At 38.3% G+C, this 19,349-nt stretch overlaps 1 protein-coding gene across 1 annotated transcript in view; it reads right to left on the bottom strand.

The window, feature by feature from the left end:
- ATM (ATM serine/threonine kinase) overlaps positions 1–19,349 on the bottom strand; it is a 156,220-nt gene that overhangs the window by 96,542 nt on the left and 40,329 nt on the right. The window contains exons 18-25 of the mRNA XM_023516060.1: positions 12,719–12,890; positions 11,795–11,994; positions 7,854–7,936; positions 7,602–7,757; positions 6,128–6,203; positions 5,880–6,010; positions 3,237–3,357; positions 587–760 (exon numbers count right to left, since the gene is read on the bottom strand). Coding sequence (XP_023371828.1) covers positions 587–760; positions 3,237–3,357; positions 5,880–6,010; positions 6,128–6,203; positions 7,602–7,757; positions 7,854–7,936; positions 11,795–11,994; positions 12,719–12,890 — 1,113 coding nt within the window. The remainder of the gene's footprint in view (positions 1–586; positions 761–3,236; positions 3,358–5,879; positions 6,011–6,127; positions 6,204–7,601; positions 7,758–7,853; positions 7,937–11,794; positions 11,995–12,718; positions 12,891–19,349) is intronic.

Below are 19,349 nucleotides of genomic sequence, written 5' to 3'. Positions count from 1 at the left end.
GAAAAAGGCCTAGAACTTTCCAAACCATAAATGCTGAGGTGGGTGATGGAACAGGAGGGAGTCAAGATTCTACAATATGGTGCTGATGTAACTATAAGACTTGGACCCCAGTCTTCTTCCCCTAATAACTTAGAAGTTTCTCAGCCCTAAAATTCGACTTCTAGCCCTCCTAGGTCCCATTGTGCTTCCCAGAATCTATTGGGTAAAGCACCTGTGCTGCTCTTGTCTCCATGTGTTTCTCTCACTAAACACTATTCCAGAGGGCCTAGTCTGTGTGGTATACAAGTCATTCACCCTTGTTAGTTCAATGAATGCCTTGTGAAATGCTCTTAAACTGAATGTAAGAAATGGGGTGTGGGCCAGTGATCCAATGGTTAATGTGTCTGACTGCAGATCAGAAATGATACTGCATGAAAATAAGCATACCATTTAATGAGTGATTATAACTGCTTTCCAATATTCCCAATATAAGAAGTAAAACTGTTTTCCAAAGTAAGTACCATCTTAAAAATCTAGCTTTAATCTTTTTAATTGTTTAAAAGTTACCCAATGAAGATTATAATAAAAACTATTCACCCACACATACCTTTTTCACAAGGTGGGGTTCTAATCCATTCTCTTTCACAGATTTGCATAAGGCAAACAAAGCCTGTTTTTCACAAATAGGGCTACAGTATAAAATCACAGCTATCAACATCAGTAAAACAGATTTTCTATTATAAATCTCATCCAAAAGTTGAGCATTCTCAGCACTGTGGGACTTAAAATATTTAAAACAATAATGTAATAAAAATATTTAAGTATCACAAATGAACCAATCAGGCTAAAATCAATGAACTTCTAAGCACCCTGTTAAACAGTTCTAAATCCTCCAGTGATGAAGCTAAGAGTAGCAATTTTGAGAAAATAGAGGTTTTCTAAAGTTGGAAAAATTGCTCTTAAGATCTTACAGAAAAAATTTCCAAAAGAAACCAATTCAGTGAGGTATAAAGTATCTTACAGAAAAAAGAAATTGCAAAAAAGAAGAGTGTAAGCAATTAAGAGCTCCTCTTCAACTACCAAGGATAACTCCTAACTTGTTTTTATAATTAAGATGTTTTAATGTATAGCTCTTTATACTTTAAAAAATGTTATCATGTATACTATTATTAAAAGGAATAATAAAATCATGAAATTAAAATAGAAAGATATATGCATCTAGTTTAAATATTAATTATAACATCCCACCAGATATCCATATCTTTTGAGTAGCTATATTAGATAGAAATTTCTCTTCACATTTAGAAAACCTGCTAATCATTCCTAGTTCTGTCTTTCAGTTTAAGAAAAAGTAAGGACTAATTTCTTTTGAAAATGACAATCAATTATGCATTTGAAAACAGTCATGAGTTTCCCACTAAGTGAATTCCTTCAACTATTCCTTGTACATATGCAAAACACAGATCTATATACTCCATAACATCCTGGTTAAAAATCTTTTACTCAAAACCAAACAAAAAGGGCTCGGCGCCTGTGGCTCAAGTGGCTAAGGCACCAGCCACATACACCTAAGGTGGTGGGTTCGAATCCAGCCTCGGCCTGCCAAACAACAATGACAGCTGCAACCAAAAAATAGCCGGGCATTGGTGGTCCCAGCTACTTGGGAGGCTGAGGCAGGAGACTCGCTTGAGCCCAGGAGCTGGAGGTTGCTGTGAGCTGCGATGTCATAGCACTCTACCCAGGGTGACAGCCTGAGGCTCTGTCTCAATAAAAAAAACAAACAAACAAAAAAAACATTCTGGCTGACTTTTTGTATAGAAGATCCAAGTATATGAAAAATGAAACACAACTATAACCTAGGATGAAGGAAGAAAGGGGAGGGAGAGGGGAAGGGAGGGGGGTGGGTTGATAGAGGGAGGGTTAGTAAGGGGACCACACCTATGGAGCATTTTGCAAGTACAAGTTGGATCTATCAGGTGTAGAACACAAATGTCTTAACTCTGTAATTGGGTAAATGAGGTGAAGGCTATGTTGATTAGCAGGATATAAGCACTCCAATTAAAATTACAAATAATCAACACATTGAATCCCGCAATGGCATAAATGTATTCATGATCTATGTACAAATGACTTAATAAAAAATAAATAAATAGAATTGAAAAATAAAAAAAAAAAGAAGATCCAAGTTATTTTTGATAGAATTTGTTTTTATGATAACTGTATCACAGTGCTGATTCATATTGTACAATCTCAAGATGTAAAACCTCTCAGGTCTTTTTCTAAATGAATTGCTGCAGGTCAGTATACAGATGATGGGCTCATGTACAAGATATAATATATATTATCTCTCTATTAAATTTTATATTAGTTACACTCATCTTTTCCAATCTAAATTTTTAAATCCTTTTCTAAATTCACATTTTTTCACCTAATTGTACTTATCAGTTTCCTCCTATCATAGATTTGACAGTCATTTTATTTAACACTTCAAATCCTTTTAAGAAACAAATCAGGAAATAAATTAATAAATCCACTAAAATAAGTTTCACCACTCTAAGAAAAAAATATTTCACAAAGAAATATGAAAATCACAAGTTTCATTTAAAAAACCACAAATAATTTGATCTTGTGTAAGAATCTTCTTCTCAATCCATTTCTTCCTATTGTTCCTTTACTTAAGCTTTTAATCAGATCTGACACAAAAGAATTTTTTATATAAAAAAGGAAGCCACTTATACACCCATAAAAACACAGCTACAATTTCAATTTCCCCATAAAAATGCTACATATTAAGTTGAACCAAAAAAAAAATTGCTCTGATTTGAGCCTTTTTGATATATAAGTAATACAATTTCATTCAATTCTTTTTTTTGGGGGGGGGGGGACAGAGTCTCACTATGTTGCCCTGGGTTGAGTGCTGTGGCGTCACAGCTCACAGCAACCTCAAACTCTTGGGCTTAAGCAATTCTCTTGCCTCAGCCTCCCAACTAGCTGGGACTACAAGCACCTGCCACAACACCCAGCTACTTTTTTTTGTTGTAGTTGTCATTGTTGTTTGGCAGGCCTGGGCCAGGTTCAAACCCACCAGCCCTGGTGTGTGTGGCTGGCATCCTAGCTGCTGAGCTACAGGCACCAAGCCAAATTCATTCAATTCATGGAGGATACAAACTGTCTCAGGTCAAATCTGGTAAAGTAATATTAAAATGTAACATATTAATAGCAAGCATATAAAAGCAAATATGCATTATACTAATTACCACTTCTTTTATTCCTTCCAAAGCTATCAAGTGTGCATTTTCAAAAGCTGCTTGCTGAAGCTTCCAAGGAAGTGCTTTCAATAACATGGAAGAATCTCCTTGTTTCATATCCAGGAATAATCTTTAAAAAAAGGAAAATAACAATAATAAATCACACCATAAGATACACTAAAATATTATTAACCAACTGTCTTTTTTTTTTTTTTAACAGATAGAGTCTCACTTTATTGCCCTTGATAGAGTGCCATGGTGTCAAAGCTCACAGCAACCTCCAACTCCTGGGCGTGGGTGATTCTCTTGCCTCAGCCTCTTGAGTAACTGGGACTACAGGCATCCACCATAACCAACTGTCCAGACCAACTGTTTAGCATTATGGTCTTTAAAACAGAATCCATTTTCTCCTTTTCTAATTAAAAAGGGTGCCAAAAGATCTTTTAACTATTGTGGAAATTTGAACAGCAATGAATTCAAACTAGCCAGAAAAGATAAATTGCTCTCTGGCCAAACCTAAGAGTCTACAGACTCTTAAGTCAACCTGTGCTAATATTTAATCACCCTGAAAAGAGGCAGCTTAATGCCTTGATGTTCCATTTAAATTTTGTTTTAGGAGATGGAGAAAAGCTGATCAGTGCCTTTTGCATATTATCCATGTATTTAAGGATAATCCTTTTTTTTTCCCCCTTGAGACAGGGTCTCACTCCACTAGCTGGAGTCCCATGGCACAATCACAGCTCACTGCAGACTTGAACTTCTAGGTTCAAGTGATCCTCCCTACTCAGCTTCCTGAGTAGCTGGAACTATAAGCATACGCCACTATGGTCAGGTAATTTTTTTAAAATTTTGGAGACAGGGTCTTACTACGTTGCCCAAGCTGGTCTTGAACTCCTAGCCACAAAAGATTTTCCCACCTTGGCCTCCCAAAGTGTTGAGATTACAGGCATGAGCCACCATACCCAGCCTAATTATAACTCTTCAATCAATTTTACCATTTATGCTTTGTTATTAACTAAACTTGTGTAATTTTTTGTGTTCCTCTGATTTCTCTAACTTCTACTTAAAAAGCCCCAAATTAGATATCTCCTATAATTTTTACATCTGACTTCTTCAAATTTCATGTTGAAATCTGATCCCTAATGTTGAAGATGGGGCCTAATGGGAGGCACTCAATGGATCCCTCGTGTTAAATTAATTTCCTAGAAGCAGATGGGAAGGAGGATGAGTTCTCACTCTACTTGATCATAGAAGAGCTGATAGTTAAAAAAGAAACTGGTACCTTTCTCCCTTCTCTTACTACATCATCTCTACAAATGCTGACACCCCTTCACCTTCTACCATGAGTGGTATCTTTTTAATTTATGAAATTTAATAAGGACTTCAACTACTATACATATGCACTAGCAATCCTATGGTCTTAATGAAAAGAGTTCCAAAACCTGAAGGAGCAGATACACATACTGGTTCATGGAAACGTTACTGTTAGCATATTCAGATTTTGAATACATTAGTTCTAAATCTTGTGTGACTGTTAAAAAAAAGATGGTGATCTATTATTGGTGCCTTACATTTGAAAGGTAAAGTTACTCAAATGATTTTCATTTTTGGTTTTTTAAAAGCATCATGCAATTTCTTTTTAAAATATATTCGTTTATTTTACAAATAGTAACTGAACACATACCACATGGTAAATATTGTTTTAGGTGCTATAGATACAGTAATGAACATGCAAAAAACAACACCCTTTTAGGAGCTAGTATCATAATGAAATAGGGGAAAGTAAATGTGTATAAATATACTATTTCGGGCCTAGCGCCTGTAGCTCAGCAGCTAGGGCACCGGCCACATGCACAGGACTGCTAGGTTTGAACTCAGCCCGGACCTGCCAAACAACAATAACAACTACAGCAAAAAAACAGCCAGCCACTGTGGCAAGTGCCTATGTCCCAGCTACTTGGGAGGCTGAGGTAAGAGAATCACTTAAGCCCAAGAGTATGAGGTTGCTGTGAGCTGTGATGTCACAGCACTCTACCAAGAGCAACACAGTAAGACTGTCTCAAAAAAAAAAAAAATAGAACAGAAAATAGAACGGGGAAGTGCTTTATTTATAGGCAGTGTGAGGAGGGGAATTTAAATTTGCAATTTAGACTTTTAAAATCAACTTGATAACATAATAAACACATAGTCCTTAAAAAAATTAGTGTATATTTATTTGGGTACCCAAATAAAAAAGATCATCATGATAGAATCATTCCAGTGCCTCACTGTATGTTCACTTAAGTAAATATAAACTGCAATTAGCAAAAACATAAAATGTTCTAATTATCACTGTATAAACTTATATAAAAACACAGTAATGTCCAAACATTCTCTCTATAGGAAATATACCTCCTGTAGTAGCAGACACTCTCCATTCAAGTCAACTTATTAGCTCTTTGGCATAAGTTAAGTTACTTTATTGCTTTAAGTCACAGAATTTTCATTTATAAATTGGAGAAAATAATAGTAACTAAGTGACAGAAGTGTCAGAATTAAGAAAAACATAGGTGCCACACACTTTTGAGTACCCAGCCAGTGAGCTGTGACTGCGCTGCACATTGCTATGCATCCGCAGCCTTCCAAACACCTCAGGAAAACCTGGCCCATTACCTATTAGCTGACTCTGCAGCCAGCATGCGAACTTGGTGATGATCATCAGCAAGAAATTGTGGAAATACTTCATTGACAGCAAAGTCTTTTCCCTTTACATTAAGAATTGCCCATTTTGAATAAGGATCAGCCTATGAGAAAAGAACAATGAAGGTTAAATATGAAAGATGAAGAAAGATCACTCATTAATGTCTGTTGAAACAAAAGCCACTTTAAAAATTTCAATGGCGACCTTTATAATAACTTACCTCAAGCAAAGTTTTAAGGCATTTTACTAGTGCCATTCTCACAGAGGATGTACATTTTCCCTCCTTTGTTAGATGCCTGAAATCAAATTAAGTTTTCTGTGTCAAACAATCATTCCAATAAAAGCCTCAGTCAGAAAAATTACTACATATTAAGGTTATTATAGCTTGCTTCCAAAATTTTTTTCCATGCTAAATTTAATATTCTTTATATGGAATATGACAATATATACACATTCCAAAAATTTAAGCTAAAAGAATTAGGGCTCAGCGCCTATAGCTCAGTGGCTAGGGTGCCAGCCATATACACCAGAGCTGGCGGGTTTGAACCCGGCCAGGGCCTGCCAAACAACAATGACAACTACAACAAAAAAATAGCCAGGTGTTGTGGTGGGCTCCTGTAGTCCCAGCCACTTGGCAAGTTGAGGAAAAAGAATCATTTAAGTCCAAGAGTTTGAGGTTGCTATGACCTGTAACACCACGGCATTCTACCTAGGGCGACATAGTGAGACTCTGTCTCAAAAAAAAAAAAAAGAAAAGAAAAGAAATTAATTTGAAAGTTCATTTTAAGGTACATCATTGGTTTTTACACAATTATTCCACTTTTGGGGGTTTATCATACTTCACCTAACCATTTTATAGTAAATTGCTTAAAAAGAAATTTTCTTTTAAGTTCTGGTTGTTATCAAGATTTCAAAACCATATTCCATATTGATTTAGACATGTGATGTTTCAGACTATAAAATACACACGAAATAATATGCGATGCAAATTGACAAAGCCAATTTGTTCACTTCGGGAATAGGAACAATTCAATTTATTTAGGCTCAATGCACTTTCTTTATCCACTACACATCTAAAACCATTAAGTGATTCAAAACATGCAGGGAAATACGCTACACAGTTTAGAAAGCCATGCCATAAGCAAAAAGCAAAGTGGAAACTTAGCATTACATTAATAGTAGCAGAATGTAATTTGTGTTTCCCTTAATTGCTTAAAGAATTTAATTTCCTAGAGCAGGAGTTCTCAACTTGTGGGTCGTGACCCCTTTCAGGGCCGAACGACCCTTTCACAGGGGTTGCCTAAGACCATCCTGCATATCAGATATTTACATTACGATTCATAACAGTAGCAAAATTTCAGTTATGAAGTAGCAACGAAAATAATTTTATGGTTTGGGGTCACAACATGAGGAACTGTATTAAAAGGTCGTGGCATTAGAAGGTTGAGAACCACTGTCCTAGAGGAAAATGGAAAAAGGAGGAATGAGTTCTCACTCTACTTGATTGCTTAAAAAGAATTTAAGCCATTAAGGGAAACACAAATTACATTCTGCTACTGTTAAAAGATATATACACTTATATAGGAGTTATCAGAAAAAATCACTAATGTAGAAATGCAATGTTTTCATTTGTACCAAACATCATAGAGATAGCAAAAAAGACAAAACTCCAAAAATGCTCCAAATGCACCCACCAAAATGCTCCAATCACTGTAAGAAACTGCCCTTGAGCATCTCTTGTGTTCTCAGAGCCCACGCTGCCTTGACCTAGGTTGGTCACTATGTGAAGGACGTGGTTTAAAATTGTTTTACAAACATCTTGGTCACGTCGATACAAAGAGCACACATTGCTATGGTAGAAGAAGTTTAACTTTATAAGCTTAATGGAACAAATCAGTTATTTCATAAATTTAACATGAAGATAACATATGGTTTTAATTTCTTACGATAGTGGTTTCAGAAGTTCAACAACGTCTTCCATTGGCAAGTGATGCTGTTCTCCAGGAAGCTCCTTTAAAAGCACTAGATACTAAGATGGTAGGAGGAAAAAAAAATACACTTTTTTTCACAGATCATTTACTTTTAAAGTATGTGTGTATATATATATGTATATACACAGCTATACATTTTTAAGAGGGTATATAGTTATAAGACTTTGAAGTCAAACAGAGCTGAATTCAAATCCCAATACCATGACCTTAACTTGAGTGGCTAGAAAACTTGCTTTATGGCCAGGCGCAGTGACTCACATCTGTAATCCTAGCACTCTGCAAGGTCGTGGAAGGTGGATTGCTTGAGTCAGGAGTTGGAGACCAGCCTGAGCAACAGTAAGGCCACATCTCTACTAAAAATAGAAAAAACTAGCTGGGCATGATGTAAGGCACCTGTAGTCCCAGTTCTCAGGAGGCAGAGGCAGAAGAATTCCTTGAGCCCAAGAGTTTGAGGTTGCTTGAGCTATGACGCCATGGCACTCTACCCAGGGCAATAAAAACCAAGACTCTGTCTCTTAAAAAAAAAAAAAAATTGCTTTATATTATCTGGAGTCCTTGTACCCTCACTTATAAAATGGAGATATACCACTCAGCCAGATAATGGTGAGGATTAGAGAAAACAGAGGTCCAGCTTCTACTTTGGAATTCAATAAATGGTTGTTATCACAAGTATGATTAAAAACTTAAGCAAGATTCTGAAACTCTATCCCAGACTCCCAAAATAACGCTTGGGTATAAAAGAGTCCAATGGTTAAAAACATTTAATTAATGAAATTTGGAAATTACAGATAATCATGGGGAGGGAAGAAGTCAAACACCTTCATATATCTTTCTATTAGGCTCTCTACGATCCTCTCGGTAGAAAGGTTTGTTTGAGGGGTTAGCCATGGTGGCTCATATCCTGTAATCCCAGTGCTTTGAGAGGTCAAAGCAGAAGGAAGAACTCATTTCTATGCATTTTTAAAAAAAGAAAAATTGGGAGCAGCACGTGTGGCTCAGTGAGTAGGGTGCAGGCCCCATATACTGAGGGTGGCAGGTTCGAACCCAGCCCCGGCCAAACTGCAACAAAAAAATTGCTGGGCATTGTGGCAGGCACCTGTAGTCCCAGCTACTTGGGAGGCTGAGGGAAGAGAACTGCCTAAGCCCAGAAGTTGCTGTGGGCATCGGGAAGAGAATTGCCTAAGCCCAGGAGTTGCTGTGAGCTGTGACGCCACAGCAATCTACCAACGGCGATAAAGTGAGACTATCTCTGAAGAAAAAAAAAAAGAAAGAAAGAAAGAAAAATTAACCTAACGTGGTGGCATGTGCCGGTAGTCCTAGCTACTTAGGAAGCTGAGGTAGAGGGTTACGGTGAGCTAAGATTATGCTACTACACTCCAGCCTTGGCAACAGAGCAAGACTGTTTCAAAAATTAAAATTTCCTAAAAAAAGAAAGGCAAAGGTATGGAATGAAATGAGTAAAGAAAATGTGACAGACACATACACACACACGGCTATATGGAAGTGTACCTAGCTACGTAATATGAAAAACAGAGACATCCATGCATACAGGCCAGGAAATGTTCCACACAGGCCCCATATATACACCATAAAAAGGGAATGAAATAATGTAAGTTGTAGAAACCTGGATGAAGTTAGAGAACATTATCAAAGTGCAGTATCTCAGGAATGGCAAAATGAACATCACGTGTTCTCACTAGTAAGTGGGAGCTAAACGATGAGTGTACAGAATCATGAAGTGTAAAGAACATTGGAAGCTAAAGGGGGGAGGATAGCAGGGTAGTGAGAAATTAAAACTTATCTATTGGGTACAATGTACACTATTTTGGTGGAAGGCATACTAGAAACCCTGACTTCAGTATTATACAATTTATCCATGTAACAAGAACACTTGCACCCCCTAATAGTTTGAAATTGTAAAAAAGGGAGAGGAGCTATTTGGCCACTATGGTAGTTTTTAATATAAGTAAGCAGCCAATTTCAGAGAATTGCCAAATGGTTTTGAAGCTATAGTATGGAATTGTAGGAGATCTTTCCCCTATTATCTGTATGTAGAAAAATACATTTCTTATTCCCTTTCTGATATTAACAAAAAAATTTTAATGATCCTTTTCATTATTTGACATGAGAGTCATGCAGGTATGAAGTTACTCAGTGTTTTAAAGCAACTTTAAACATCAAAGCTTCAAGAAAAGCACATTAACACTTCCCTTGGTCAGTGCTATACAGACTTGACTTGAGCAGTTCCCAGGGCTGAAACCAGAGGCTCAAACAGAGTACAAACTACTTTGTTATTTCTAGGAAATCAATGAATGTTCACCAAGGCTGGAAACATGACCAGGAATTCCAGCAGATTCAGCCTGCTGGAATCAGGGTGATTAGAACCTGCTGTGATCAGAGATTCTAATTAGGGACTCAAAAGGTATATCTGCAAATCTGGTGGAACTGAGAATGTGACCTCAGATCCACCCAGCTACTCACTGGGCCAGGGGCTCCACCAACATGTTCACCAGGGCTAGGGCTAAGGAAATGGCCCCCTTGGTCAGGACATTAGTTACATTTAAGGTTATGGAGTAAATTTAAGTAAATGTACTGAAGTTAAGTGGAAACCCAGGTTATTTTACTACCAGAAAAGAAAGCTACAAATTTGAAGAAAGAAAAAAAAAAACAAACAAACCCTATATTAGTGGCTTAGAATTGGAGATACCTACAAGTAGTATAGCTAGATGGCATGAAGACAGAAAAGGGACTACTTTCATAATATGTTCATCAAAATCTAAATCTAATCATGAGGAAACATCAGCAGAGCCATTAACCTGTATCATTTAAAAAATGAGGCTAATGGCTCAGCGCCTGTGGCTCAAGTGGCTAAGGCACCAGCTACATACACCTAAGGTGGCAGGTTCGAATCCAGCCCAGGCCCACCAAAACAACAATGACAGCTGTAACCAAAAAATAGCCAGGTGCTGTGGTGGGCACCTGTGGTCCCAGCTACTTGGAAGGCTGACGCAGGAGACTCACTTGAGCCCAGGAGTTAGACGTTGCTGTGAGCTGTGATGCCACAGCACTCTGCCCAGGGGGACAGCTTGAGGCTCTGTCTCAAAAACAAAAAAAATGAAGCTCGCAATGGATAAGCAAAGAACTACTCCAGACTGAAGGAGACTGAACAGACTTCCCACCTAAATGCAATGACACCATGTCAGCCTCCTGATTTTGATGAGTGTACTGTAGCTATATAGACATGTATCCCTGCTTTTAGGAAATATACACTGAAGTACAAGGGCAATTACATGTGCAATTTAATCACAAAATGCTTTAGAAAAATGGTATGTGTGTGGCAAGAAAAAGAATGATTAAGTTTTTCTCACAGCACAGTCAAAGAAAGTGTATTTTATAAGTAGTTTCACATTCATTATTCTTTTTTTTTTTTGGCCGGGGCTAGGTTTGAACCCGCCACCTCTGGCATATGAGGCTGGTGCCTTACTCCTTTTGAGCCACAGGAGCCACCCACATTCACTATTCAAGGAAGCAATTTAGAGTCTTCAAAGGTACTATGTGATTCTTTTTTTATTTTAGAGTTCACTTTGTCACCCTCGGTAGAGTGCTGTGACATCACAGCTCACAGCAACCTCCAGCTCTTAGGCTTAGGTGATTCTCTTGCCTCAGCCTTCTGAGTAGCTGGGACCACAGGCACCCATAACAACGCCCAGCTATTTTTTTGTTACAGTTTAGCTGGGGCTGGGTTTGAACCCACCATCCTCAGTATATGGGGCCAGCGCCCTACCTAGTGAGCCACAGGCACCCCCCAGTACCACTTTGATTCTTACACATCAACTAATTACACATAGTCAGGAACATCAGACAGAAGTGAAGATTCTTCCTTTCACTTAACTCACCATATGTAGATGGAGGAATTTGGTAGGGTCTAGTGTGCTAATATCAATTAACATTAACAATTTCCTTCGAATATCAGCTGCCCGAAATGACACAGTATTGGTTTGAGCAGTAGTTACACACACACACAAGAACTTTAGCATGTCTAAAAAGAGTAGATCTTGCTTTGACAGATATTCTTCAGCTAATGGATTCATGGCACCTAAAAGTAAAAAGCTCTTATTAATACTAAGAGAGAGGCACAACAGCCATATATTAACTATTAACTTAAAATACACTCCCTTTTACCAAAAAAAGAAAAATTACATGGAAAACAAAACTATAGCAAGGCTAATTGCAAACTACAAGCTTCAAAACTCTTCATGAAAGGTCATTCCAAAATTCTGTTATCAAGAGATAATAAAAAAAATAGGAAAATACTATATAGATAATTGTTGCAATAATGTTTATAACATGGACATAGAAAAAACCTAAATTTTTGGCAATAAAAAATGGCCAAGTAAATTATGATATTCATGGCTGGAATACCGCAAAGTTATTAAAAGGTATGATTATCAAGACAAACAGCTACGTGGGAAAAATGCTTATGAAATTAATCTTATAAATAACACTGAACAAGCTATACAACATATCTGAATGTTGATGCTGATTATAATTCTGAAAGGGGCTATAGAGAACAGTAAAAAGTTACAAGTGATGGCATTATGGGTGTTTTTAATCTCCCTACTTTCTACTTTCGAAATAATTTATCCTATGGTTTTATTTAATAATTATTCCAAATTTCTCCAAATAGAAAACTTATACATTCAATGACAAATCAGAAATATTTAAAGTCTACAGGAAGAAAATAATCCTAAATGGGACCTTTTATAATGCTAAATCAATAAAGAGGCAAAAGACATCTCAAGCAATAAACATGCATTTACCTATAATACTCAGGCTCTCTCCAGGTTCATTGGCATCATTAACATTACTAGCAGGATTATCATTGAATAAATTCATGGATGACTGATCCTCCACCTCCATTAGATTTCTGTTAGTATCCTCTTCCATTGATTCTACTTCTCCACGGGCAAATGGTTTTTTGATAAAGGATGCCTTCAGAGAAGAGAAACAAAGATGTATAAAAATGGGCTTCTCTCAAAGAATGCTGTAGCTAAAATTCACCTAACCAAACAATGCAAGATTCAGATGTAAACACAAACGCTACAGAATGATTTCTACTAAATATCAAACAATAGGAAAATGAATATATGTTGATAAAACAGAATGACAAGAAAACTTTGAAAGAAAGTCTTAAATTAAATTTTATAACATCCAAAGTTGATGAATATCTAAAGTCTCAACTAAAATGAGTATTTGGAGGACAATGACAATATTCACCAAAAGGTAAAATTCACATTCTTTTTGAACAAGCAAGTCCAAGGTTACAAGAAATTACCCTACATCCATGATGGGCACACATACAAACAGACAAAATAAAAGTATAATAACCTTTACTACAGAATTCCTTGTAACCAGAAAACTAGAAATGACTTAAAATATTAAGAGCATATTTGCTAAAAAAAAAAAAAGTATATTTCTATTCTCATATAGTTTAATAGCATGCAGTTATAAATACAATAGAACCTCCAAAGTTGGCCACCTCCCTAGATTGACCACTTCTATAAGCTGACCTAATTTTCACACACTGGACATGTACCATATATACTCGATGGAAGTTTCTTATGCTGACCTCTGTATGTCGACTACCTTGTTATACTCCCTTAGGTATAGACTGGGCATAGTGGCTCATCCCTACAATCCCAACACTTTGGGAGGCCAAACGGGGACAATAAGGCCAAGAGTTCAAGACCAGCAAAGTAAAAACATTAGCTGGGCACAGTGGCGCATGCCTGTAGTCTCAGCTACACAGAAAACGAAGGGAAGAGAATCACTTGAACCCAAGAGTTCAGGGCTGTAGTGAGTTATGATGATGTCACTATACTCTAGCCTGGGTGACAAAGCAAGACCCTATGTCAAAAATATACATATATATGTAAAACAAATAGGGTACAGCAGTATACAGCTTATAAAATAAGTATGTTATGGAAAAATGGAGAAGATTTGTCATATAATGAAAATAATCAAGTTACAGAATTTTTTTCCCTCAACAGATAGTTTGGTATCTGTGTGCCTGGCACTGATCCAGACAATGGAGCACAGTGGCATAAGCCCCTTTGTATGGAAGAAGACAAATAAATATACTACAATAAGAATATGCTGCTTATCTGGCAAGGCAAATTTGTTCTTTTTTAAATAACGAAATGACAGCAGAACCTCTGTAAGTTGACCACCCAAGGGACTGTAATAAACTGGTCAACATAAGGAACTAAGCCTACTTTTTTTTTTTTGAGACAGAGTCTCACTCTTTTACTCTAGAGTGCAGTGGTGTCGTCATAGCTCACAGCAACCTCAAACTCTTGGACTTGAGCAATCCTCTTGCCTCAGCTTCAGGTGCCCACCGTGACACCCAGCTAGTTTTTTTCTAATTTTAGTAGAGACGGGGTCTTGCTCTTGCTCAGGCTGATCTGGTACTCCTGAGCTCAAACAAGCCGTTCACCTCAGTCTCACAGATACTAAGATTATAGGTGTGAGCCACTGTGCCCAGCCCTGATGCAGACATGTACTTTACTTTCTTGTACAGCTTTTGTTAAAGAATATCATACAAACTCTACATAATCAAAACACAGTAAAATCATACATAATCATACAAAGTCAATACATTTACTGTTTTTCCAAACATGGTCTAATCATTCCTTCTGAAGAAAAAGTAAATCTCAGTCTGGTTCTTATTTTTATTACAAACATGCAAACACACTCAACACTGGCTATACCACTCAGCGTAACTAGGCATTTTTCCATAGCAAATGACTTCAACTGCATTATCAGATGCCTGACATCCTCATTTTTGGAGTCTCTGCTACTTGTATGTCACACTTGCTCCTTCCACTTCATCAGCTGCTTCATGCACTTTTACAATCGTCTGTACTTCGGTACATTTGAAAAACTGCTTCTGGGTCAATTTCATTACAGGTTGCCACCTCATCCTCCACTGCAACAAGACCTTCATAATCTATTCCTTCAAATTCTGTAAAAGGAGATGGACTGTCTGATGGGGACTTTCACCATGCTCTTGGATTGTGACAAATTCCAACTTTCTTGAAATGCTTCTGTATCATTTCTGACTGAACTTTATTACTAGCAGAAATGATTCGGAGGGCAGCTTCCAGAGTGTTAACTGATACAGCAGATAAAGATGCTTCCACAGGTAAACCACAGATCTGTGTTTTAGTAATGACCCACTACAGGAGCTGGGGTCCATATGTATTTTAAATGTTCTGATAACACCCTAGTCAAGAGATGGGATTTCTGAGGTCAGGTTTGGAGGCAGAAATTTCAATGTCATATGAGTGAGATGATTGCAGGTGGCTGAACAGGTGTCTACTATCAGTAGCATAGACTATTTCTTCTTCATTTCTCATTAGATATCTGTACCCACTCCTCAAACAGGGCACCAGTTATCCAAGTGCATGTGTTTGACCTCCAAGTGACAGGGAGGTCTTTGGGCCTCAGGTTCTTTAAATTGCATGGCTTTGCTGATTCACCAAGGGCTTTAGTTTCAAACTGGTTGAGCTAGGGCAAGCAGAACTGTGAAATGTGCCTTGGAAAACTTTGTGCTCTTCCATTTGTCACCCTTCATGATAAAGTTCCTGTCAGGCATCACCTTGAAAAGGAGTTTGCACTGCTCAGCATTAAAGGTGTCATCATGTTTGAAGTCTCTGGTGAATTCCAGAAACTTTCTGATGCAATCTTCTACATCACTGGAACTTCACTGGATTCACTACACAAGACTTTTGGGGGGATCTCGTGCCACAGTTTAAATTTCTAGAGCCAATCACTTGATGCTTGGAAATCTGCCACTCTGAAATCTCATGTGGATTTTTAAGCACTTCTTGGATCAATGGCTGGGCAATTTGAGCATTAACTGCCCTCATTTGCTTGACCAGCTTAATGTAGCTTCACTGACTTCATGGAGGGAAGTTTTCCCTTTCTACTGTAGATCTCCACTTTCCTTACCATACCTCTCCAAATTCTCATGTTTACATTTTTAGATGTTGCTAACTATGGTCCTGTGAACACCAAAATGTTCCACTGTCTTTGGCTGCTGCTTTCCAGAAAATGTACAAAATCAACCTTTTCTTTCAATGTGAGCTCTTTGAGTTCTTTCCTTTGGCCCATCATATCTCAACTATAAAATCTTTCAGTAACTGTAGGATGTACCTATAATTCAGATGATTCCTTCATGTTGAAAAAATATTCTGCAATACATGATAAACAATAGGGTAGAAGACCTAATCCAACATACAGTAACAACAAAACATGAAAAAAGAACTTATACCAAAGAAAAAAATAATATAACTAAGGGGCAAAGCCTAGGCCTTGTACCCTTTGGCACATAGTAGGCTCAACTGGTCAAGTTATACAGGGTAAATTAATATTGTGTGTCACAGTCCAAGTGGTCAAGATACAAGTTACAGAGGTGGTCAGTATAAAGAGTTGAATTTTGTACAGAATACACATGATACATGTTTGGTCTATGAAAATAAAGTAAACTTAACAAGGTGGTCAATGTAGGAAAGCTGTCAACTATAGAGGTTCTACTGCATTATGAATTTTAGTATAATGTTGCATAGAAATAGGTATAAAAATGGCTAATTTGTTCCCAATCTTTTAGTCCATTATTTATTGAGAAACTAAAAGGAAGCCCCTGTGCAAGCATTAATACAAAGAAGTAACCAAATATTTCCCTCCCCCAAATCAAACAACTTTATTTAATTTCCACATTTATAAAAATATGATGCTATATATCATTGAGATGCATCTCTATTTAAGAGATATTCTAACAAGAAAAAATTACACATATATGAATTAATTATATATGATAGTAAAAGTAAACTCACACAGAAATTTTTTAACAAAACCCAACTTTCACAGTGGTGAAAGGATTAAAAATGCCCCTGGACATACGAAAATCATGACACCCAAAACACAACCAGGTTTATCAATTCTCTCAATTAATGTGAATGTTTAAATTGTTCTCTAAAGAGGCACAGGCTGGCTGACTAGATATATAAACTCAGACCAGATATCTGTTGTTTTATAAGAATCTCACCTGACCTTAAAGGATAAAAATAAACTTAGGGTGAAGGGATGGAGTTGTATAATACAGGCAAATGGAAACCAGAAAAAAGCAGGGGTTGTAATTTTAGTAGCAGACACAATTGGCTTTAAACCAACAAAGATAAAGATAAGGAAAGTCACTACATATTCGCCAAGGGAAACACCGAACATGAAGAGATTTTGATAACATTTATGCACCCTACCAGAATGCTCCTCAATTCATAAAGCAGACCCTAATGGATATGAATAACTTGATATCTTCCTGCACTATAATAGTTGGAGATTTTAACACCCCTTTGACAGTTTTGGATAGATCCTCCAAGAAGAAACTAAACAAAGAAGTATTAGACTTAAACCTGACCCTAAAACAAATGGACTTTACAGACCTCTATAGAACATTTCACCCTAATAAAACTGAATATACATTCTTCCCATCAGCCCACAAGTCATGCTCCAAAATAGATCATATCCCAGGACACAAGTCTAACCTCACCAAATTTAAAGTGTAGAAATTATTCCTTGTATCTTCTCGGACCACCATGAAATAAAAGCAACAGAAATCTTCATACTCACACAAAGTCTTAGAAACTAATCTTAGGCTGAATTATAGCTGGGTCAAAAATGAGATTAAGAAGGAAATCACCAAATTTTTGGAACAAAATGATAATGAAGACACAAATTATCAAACCCTATGGGATACTGCAAAGGGACTCCAAAGAGGGAAATTTATAGCACTGGAAGCCTTCATCAAGAAAACAGAAAGAGGGGGTGGAGCAAGATGGCAGACGGGATGGGTCTTTGACTCAAAAATCTCCTCACGTTTCAGGTGAGAAGCGAGGGGGCTGGATCTTTCCCTGCGTGGAGTGCTGGTGCAGACAGGCATCGCTGGGTGTGCAGCAAGGTGGTGGATTACTGGACTGGAATTTTCACCCCAAACTCTGGAGTCTGGCAGACAAGTTTCGGTTGCTGCTAAAGCGGCACCAGTCGTGGGGGCCAGTGGCCTGAGGGAGCACCTACCAACCCCTCTCCCATGGAGGACTGCAGTTCCCAATTCGTGGGGAATTTGGGTGTTTTGTGGAGAGTTTGGTGAGGTGTGGACTCCCAAGTGGAATCTGGCCCATGGGAAAGGGGAGCCGTGTGGACCCCTTGGAGCGGCAGGGGTCTAGGCAGCCGGACGGAAAAATCGAGGGGAAAAGAATCCCATTTAGGAAACAGACACACTTTGTAATTATAGATGATGACAGCCAAAGCCACCTTTTCCCATGGGCCAGGTGTGGTGATTTGAATCCCATCAGCAGGCAGCCATTCTGCACCCAAAACTGCTCCAGGATACCCCACACTTCACAGGAACTTCTGCAGGGAGAACTTGTGAAACCTCCCAGTGAACATTTTATCTTTTTTTTCTTCTAAGATGGGTGAAATTAACAGAAGGGTGAGGGTTTAGGAGACAAGAGTGCAATGGCAAACGGGATACAAGTTTAGCAGTTTGGGGAGTGCAGTGATCTGGTGGATTGCCGGATTCAGAGTGTGACCCTGAGCCACAAGTCTGATAGAGAAGTCTTTGGGCTCCCACGCTAAAGGAGTGGGGCCAGCGGCAGCCAGCCCCTCCCCCATGGAGACTGATGGGAAAAGTCTTTGTGCTGTGGCACTTAGCACTGGTGCTAGCGACAACCAGCCCCTCCCCCACAGAGACTACTGAAAGTTTTTGAGCTCCTGCGCTGGAGAGTGCCAACGGCTACCAGCCCCTTTGCCACGGAAGATTACAATTTCCAGTTCAAGGGGAAACTAGAAGTTGAGTAGAAAAACTGGTGAAGAGTAGACTCCTGCCCCAAATTTGGAGGGCAGCTAGGGGTGCCATCTTGAACAGGACAGCCGAGGCTGGGTGGCCAGTCAGGAAACAGACATGTTTTGAGAGTTCAGAGATGGCGAATGTATAGCACCTCTTCGTGTGGGCCCAGCACAGCGAGTGGAGTCTCGCCTGCAGGCAACCATCCTGTACCTAAAACTGGTGCAGGATGCCCCACACTTTGTGGGAACTGTTGTGGGGAGAGTTTGTGCAGCCAGCCAGCCAGGATTCCTTTTGAAAGGCATGGCACCAACATCCCCGCAGAGTCTAAGCGCTAAGCAGGGAGCCAGGCAACCATCAAAGAAAACAGTGCAAACCAAGAAATAGGTGTAAGGCTGGGAACTACTCACAGCGCCTGCTGTCCAGAAAGTATTTTGCAACATAAATATGTGCCCGCTAAAGTTGATCCCTACGTCATATGTATAGTTGTATGTTTTTATATCCATATACAAGAATAATATTTTTGTTGGTGGTGCCCCCCCTTTTTT

This window comes from Otolemur garnettii, unplaced genomic scaffold, assembly GCF_000181295.1.
Source record: "Otolemur garnettii isolate 467f Iridium unplaced genomic scaffold, OtoGar3 scaffold00086, whole genome shotgun sequence".
In the NCBI taxonomy this organism is placed as follows: Eukaryota; Metazoa; Chordata; class Mammalia; order Primates; family Galagidae; genus Otolemur; species Otolemur garnettii.
The sequence above is the reverse complement of the archived record's forward strand: the minus strand, read 5'-3'. Positions and strand labels throughout refer to the sequence as shown.